The 6,338-nt window shown below is 63.2% G+C and overlaps 1 protein-coding gene across 1 annotated transcript in view; it reads left to right on the top strand.

Moving 5' to 3' along the window:
- The first annotated feature begins 961 nt into the window (after window positions 1-961).
- Window positions 962-6,338, top strand: part of ZNF598 (zinc finger protein 598, E3 ubiquitin ligase) — an 11,116-nt gene continuing 5,739 nt past the window's right edge. The window contains exons 1-4 of the mRNA XM_007939660.1: window positions 962-1,174; window positions 4,786-4,898; window positions 5,393-5,522; window positions 5,951-6,162. Of these exons, the coding sequence (XP_007937851.1) occupies window positions 962-1,174; window positions 4,786-4,898; window positions 5,393-5,522; window positions 5,951-6,162 (668 nt within the window). The remainder of the gene's footprint in view (window positions 1,175-4,785; window positions 4,899-5,392; window positions 5,523-5,950; window positions 6,163-6,338) is intronic.

Genomic DNA, 6,338 nt, shown 5'->3' with positions numbered 1-6,338 from the left:
TTGCTCACTTTGAGTCTCTGTGTCACGTTTTGGTCATTCTCACAACACTGCAAACTTGTTTATAACGCTATCACACAATAAGAGACTACGGTGTAGTGTAAACATGACTTTTATATGCACTGGAAAACCAAGTGTGATAACCTGATTGCAATGTTCACTTTGTGGAGGTACTTTGGGGCAGAACTGCAGTAACTCGAGGTATGCCTGCAGACGCTGGCTTGGAAGATGGAAGGAATGATGCAGGCCTAGTGGTGCAAGGGTTAAGCACTTGACTGCTAAGTGAAAAGTTGGCAGTTCGAACCCACCAGTGTGTCCGCAGCAGAAAAGACCTGGCAATCTGCTCCCGTAAAGATTACAGCGTTGGAAACCATATGGGGCCATTCTGTTTTGTCCTACACATCATTATGAGTCAGGATCCACTCAAGGAAATGGGTTTTATTTCTTAATTTATCCATGTTAGGCAGCATCAAATGACTTCTTATAAATTGATATGAAGCTCTGGCTCTCTCGCACCTCAATTACTATGACTACATTTCCTTTCCCACCGAGAGGCGTTTTATTTTCCTTTCCCAGTTTCCCTACATACTTTGCAATTTCCCCAAATGCCCCAAGAGATGCGTCAAACTCTATTTAGAGTATTGGGACGTACACTCAAACATTATGGTTTATTTCAAATTCAAATTTAACTCGGCGTGCTCTGTTTCATCGGGGCCATGCTGTCCGGAGAATCCACCAAACCTGAGGGGACACCGGACCTCCAGTCAACCTCATCGAGCTAGAACGCCGCCGTGTCCTAGGCGTGCCGCTCTAGCCCGCGTCTCGCTGGCGCTGAAGGTCGCGGAGTGCACTTCCGCTGGGCGGGGTCGTTGCTGGGCGGGGCGGTGACGTCGCCCCGGAAGGGGCAGATCCTCCGGAAGTCAGGCCGCGCCGCGCCGGCCCGGAGGGGGCCGGAGCCCGGGTCATGGCGGCGGCGAGCGCCGAGGGGCGGTGCGGGGCACTGGAGACGGCTGCGGCGCCGGAGCGGGTCGGCGGGAGCTGCGTCCTGTGCTGCGGGGACCTGGAGGCCACAGCGCTAGGCCGCTGTGACCACCCGGTGTGCTACCGTTGCTCCACCAAGATGCGGGTGCTGTGCGAGCAGCGCTACTGCGCCGTGTGCCGCGAGGAGTTGCGCCAGGTGCGGTGGGCCGCGCGGCCGGGGTGCCGGGTGGGCGCGGCGGCGGGCGGCCGGAAGGGCACTTTGCCTTCCTGGTGGCCGGCGGCGAACTTGGCGGCGCCGGCTTCCGAAAGGGAAGCCCTGGCAGGGCCACCCAGGGCGGGGTCCCGACGCCAGGGCCACTTGGGGCCGCGCGGCCGGAGGTGGCCGGGCTGGATCGAGGACGGAGCGGTCTCCGTGGGGACAGAGCCTGGGGCCTGCCCTTCTCCGCCCCGGAATTCGTGCTGGTCCACAGGACCGGGCCTGATTCAAGCAGGAATCCCGTGACCTGCTCATCTTAAGCAAGAATGCCTTTCCGTGGGGGTCTCCATTAGCGCGGAGGGGACAGGGTTTCCTGTCTTGGAAGCAGGGGGTCAAGCTGTGGGCAGCGCCCGCCTGTTCCCGGGCCCCACTGGGTGTCCTGAAGCCAACCCCGGGGACTAGCTGTTTCCTCTGTCGAGTGGGGGTGGGACCCCCAGATGTCCCCAGCAGGTCAAGTGCAAGATCATAGTCTCAGAAAGTTTCCATCCTCCTCCTCCCCCTGCTTCTGACTTTGAGGCTCAGTTCTAGAGTGGAGGGGAGACCTTTCCAACTCTGCCTAGCCTGGACTTGTAAGTCCTGGGAGTGTCAGAGGACACCGTGGAGTGTCCTCTCACGTCACTGTGATGCCGGCTGCTGGCCAGGGCACCGGGTCTGAACCCCTTGGTGCTTTGAGGTCTGTTTGTTCCCAGCATTGCGAAATCCCCCCCCCCCCGGGTTTGTTCACGGAAAGCTGCTCCTGTGTGACATCGCCTGTCTCTCCTATCGCCACAAGTGCTGCAGACACGGTATTGTCGAGGGATGGGCTGCTCATTTTCAAGAAAGTAAACAAACATCTGTTAAATGGGCTAAAGAGAGACACGCAGCAGTGCCCCGAGGGTTCACGGGAACCTACTCGGTGCCCAGGGGACAGAGACTTCGAGGAGCTACCGGTTGGAGGTGGAGGGAAATGGGTCGAAACCCGAGAGGTGGTGTTGCAGGGAGAAGTGGGGACACCCAGGGTTTGTGGCTTACTCAGAGGACACCTCCTGCTTCCCGAGAGCCTGCTGGGCCGGCTGGTCTTGCGTCGTGTGAGAGGACACCTCCTGCTTCCCGAGAGCCTGCTGGGCCGGCCGGTCTTGCGTCGTGTGACGTAACTCACAAAAGGCCAGGTGGCCTCTGTCATCCATAGTTTCCTTCCTGGAACTTGGGGGACCCGTAGAACAGGTCTCTGCACGTGTGGTCCTGGCTCTGGGCACGGCTGCGTGGCCAGCTGCAGGCCTTTGTGTGTGTTCTCCCCCCACCAGCTCTGTGGCTGGGGGGTGTGGACGTGAGCTGGCCAGGGTGTGGCTTGGCACCGGTGCCCTGCTGAGTCCTGGGAGGGCCTGCCCCCGCATTGCTGGGCCGCAGGCAGGCAGGCCAGGAAGATGGATGCCAGCGCCTTCTCCCCTGCTCTCTTGTCCTGTCCTGTTCTGTTGCTGAGTCTGGCCTGTCTCCTGAATACGCCCTGGTGTCCCAAGCCCGAGCAACCCCACTGCCCCACACCCCTGCCCCTCCATGCCCGCCCTCAGCGGACTGTCTTTGCAAAAATGGGGGACGCTTGCCCGGAAGCTGTGGGGAACGGGTGAGCGCCGAGGGGGGTGAGCTCAGGATACCCCTGTGAGGGGAGGAAGGGATGGCTGAGAGGACGCCAGCCACTGAGCCAGCCAGGCCTGGTCCATGTAGCCCGTCGGGTGCTCAGGGTGGAGACCAAGGCGGCCCCAGAGGGTGGGGAGGGGGCACTACCACCGGCAGTGGCTGCTGAGGTGGGCACGGCTGGTGGAGACCCACGGTGACATCCAGGCCTTGGTCCCTGTTCTGTGGCACGGCTTTTGCACAGACGACGGCCCGACCTGGCCACCACGTGAGGTGCCACGTATCTGAGCTGGGGGAATCTTGAGGCCCATTTTGTAGGCACGGGAGTGGGTGTAAGGGTTGAAGCTCTGCCTGCCATGCCCCCAGGCCGTGTCCCACTACTCCGCAGTCCTGCCCCTGGCTCCTAGTGCCTGAACCCTCTCGGGGGGCTTCTGTCTCTTGGAGCCCCCCGCAGGGCCCCACAGTGTCCTACCGTCCACTTCACCTCCTGCCAGGGCTCACTGCTGTCATCCCAGCTCTACCATCCGTTCAAGGCTGTCAGGTGCCTGCGAGGGTGGAGGTGGGGCAGTCAGCAGGTGGGTACCACCATGGGCTCCTCCTCCCCTGGTGGGGGCCCATCCAGCTGGCAGGTAGGGCACAGCGGTCTGGGAGAAGCCCCACTCGGGGCAGATGGGGCAGGTACTGGTGGCAGGTCCAGGGAGACGGACACTCCCCCACAGGGTCTGCCGGCTTGGGGGCTTGAGCCGCCCCGGGAGTTCCTTCTGTGTGCTCATCTTGCTGCTGGCAGGGACAGTGCTCGGGGACCTGCCACCTGTGCACAGAGGTGGGGTCACGGGCCGTGGGCCACAGTCTCCTGAGTGCTGGGGGCTTCCGGTGGGCCGAGCAGGCACGGGTCTGTGCTGGGAAGGCGCCACGGGCGTGGAGGCAGGCGGACCAGGCAGGAAGCTCCCCCAAGAAGGCTGATCCTGTGTTTGGGGCTGGTGGGGGGCAGAGGAAGAAAGCCAGGGTGCTGAGAGGGCCGTGTGAGCAGCCCCGCGTCACCCGGCCAAGTTTTGACTCTCGTTTGAGGACACGTCATGGGGATGGCAGCTGTGATGTGGTGTCCACTGGGCACGGTGTGGGGGGGACATGCAGACAGGCAGCTGTACCTTACCGTCCCCCAGCGTGACAACGGGGAGGGGAGAGATAGGAGGCCTCCAGGAGCTGGCACCTGTGGGTGCTGCCAAGCCCTGGGAGGTGGCCCGGGTGCCCCAGCCACAGGGTCCTTGTAGCCAGTGCTGGGTCCAACAAACCAGCTCATCCCTTTGGGCAGGGAGCTGGGGGAGGGGCCGAGAGGTCTGGCCAAAGGGGAGACCCCTATGTTGTCACGGCAACATGGGGGGTGCTGGACCGAGGGCAGTGGCCGCCTCATGGTCACCTCATGGCATCTCTCCTGCACTCTGTCCTCACCTCACGTGAGCCCTGGAGTACTGAGCCCCTCGGGGAGGCCCCGTGTGCTGCCTGGTACAGTAAGGTGTGTGTGGGGTGCTGGTATGGGAGTGAGCAGAGATGGCCCACCTTCTGCAGATGTGGCCCTTGGGCTCCCCAAGCAGTCCCCCTAATGCAGGGGGACATTTCACCCCAAGCACCCTTGGTGAGGTGGGCTGCTGGGGGCCTGCCTGTATCTGAGCTGGGCCACCCCAATAGCTGAGCACAGAGGTTGTGGGGGATGGGGCTGGCAGCTGAGCCTCCTTGCTCAGGCCTGTCATGCCCAGTTTGCTGGCTCCAGTTGGGGGTGAGGACGGGAGGCCCCCAGTCCCCAGAGGTGCTGCCTGTCTGTGGCCTGCTGTGCAGCAGGGGGCCCCGGCTGCAGACACCCCTCACTGTGATGGCCAGCCTTCCTGCTCAGCCTCTGGTGGAGGGCGGCACAGCCCAGCTCATAGTCCCTGCCTTCTGCCCAGGTGGTCTTCGGGAAGAAGCTTCCGGCCTTCGCCACGATCCCCATCCACCAGCTGCAGCACGAGAAGAGATACGACATCTACTTTGCTGATGGAAAGGTGTTTGCCTTATACAGGTGAGGGAGACACCTGTGCTGGGGCCTGTCACCCTGTGCTCCATAATGCCCCAAGCAGGGGGTCCCGGTGCAGACAGGTGTCCATCCCTGGGCCTCTGCAGGCAGCTGTGTGATACTGTGGGTCACTGCCCTTCCCAGACCTCAGTTTCTGCCTCTATTAGTGGGTTGGGCCGCAGATGGCGCGGAACACCCTCTGTGTGGCACACAGCAGGCGCTTGCCTTCAGCTCCCTGAGTGGATACCGCTCAGGATCCACCACGGCACCTCCGGCTTGTGCCAGAAGCATCCTGTAAGGAGCGCGGCCGGCACACGCTGAACCTCGTTTCCCAGGCGCCGCGGCGGCTCGGGTCAGGCCAGGGCTTCCAGCCCTGCGCCTGGAGGGGCTCCGCTGTGCTGACCGCAGCGTGAGTCAGACTCCCGACTGCAGGCCCAGCGCCGTCTGGCACAAGGGGAGTGACAGTGGCGGTGCTGACATGGCGGCCCTCTCGTCCCCAGGCAACTGCTGCAGCACGAGTGTCCGCGGTGCCCTGCGCTGCCGCCCTTCGCGGCCTTTGGAGACCTGGAGCAGCACATGCGCAGGCAGCACGAACTCTTCTGCTGCAAGCTGTGCCTCAGGCACCTCAAGGTGGGCGTGGCCCTGGAAGTGGTGGGCGTGGCCTCACGCCTTGGGAGGTGGGTGGTGGGCCTGGCCTCACGTCTTAGGGAGGGTTTATGGACCTGGTCTTGCTCCTGGGAGGAAGGAGTGACGGGCGTGGCCTCGCTCCCCAGCCCTGGGAGAGCTGGCGCTGAGGGAGGTGACTGTGGTGTCTGTCTGCACCCAGACAGGGTCCAGGCGACGCAGGAGTTGGGCAGGCATGGGGGCTTGTCTAGGCCCACAGCCTCTCTCTCCCCGTAACATCCTGGGCTTCCCTCCAACATGACTCACCGGGCACACCAGGCTCCTAGTGCTGGCGGCTGGGGGCTAGCCAGCCTGGCCCATCACCCATCCATGCCTGCTTGATGCTGGCCCACAGGAGGCCTGGGACCCCCTCGAGCTAAGCCCCTTCTCTGCAGATCTTCACCTACGAGCGCAAGTGGTACTCGCGCAAGGACCTGGCGCGTCACCGCATGCAGGGAGACCCGGACGACACGTCGCACCGTGGACACCCGTTGTGCAAGTTCTGTGACGAGCGCTACCTGGACAATGACGAGCTGCTCAAGCACCTGCGCCGCGACCACTACTTCTGCCACTTCTGTGACGCAGATGGCGCTCACGACTACTACAGGTGGGGGCGCCGCACGCGGGCACGCGGGGGCAGGGTCACGACTGCTACAGGTGGGGGCGCCGCACGCGGGCACGCGGGGGCAGGGTCACGACTGCTACAGGTGGGGGCGCCGCACGCGGGCACGCGGGGGCACGACTGCTACAGGTGGGGGCGCCGCACGCGGGCACGCGGGGGCA

The sequence above is a fragment of the Orycteropus afer genome, unplaced genomic scaffold (assembly GCF_000298275.1).
Source record: "Orycteropus afer afer isolate SDZICR_OR568_19922 unplaced genomic scaffold, OryAfe1.0 scaffold00061, whole genome shotgun sequence".
Classification (NCBI taxonomy): Eukaryota; Metazoa; Chordata; class Mammalia; order Tubulidentata; family Orycteropodidae; genus Orycteropus; species Orycteropus afer.
The sequence above is the reverse complement of the archived record's forward strand: the minus strand, read 5'-3'. Positions and strand labels throughout refer to the sequence as shown.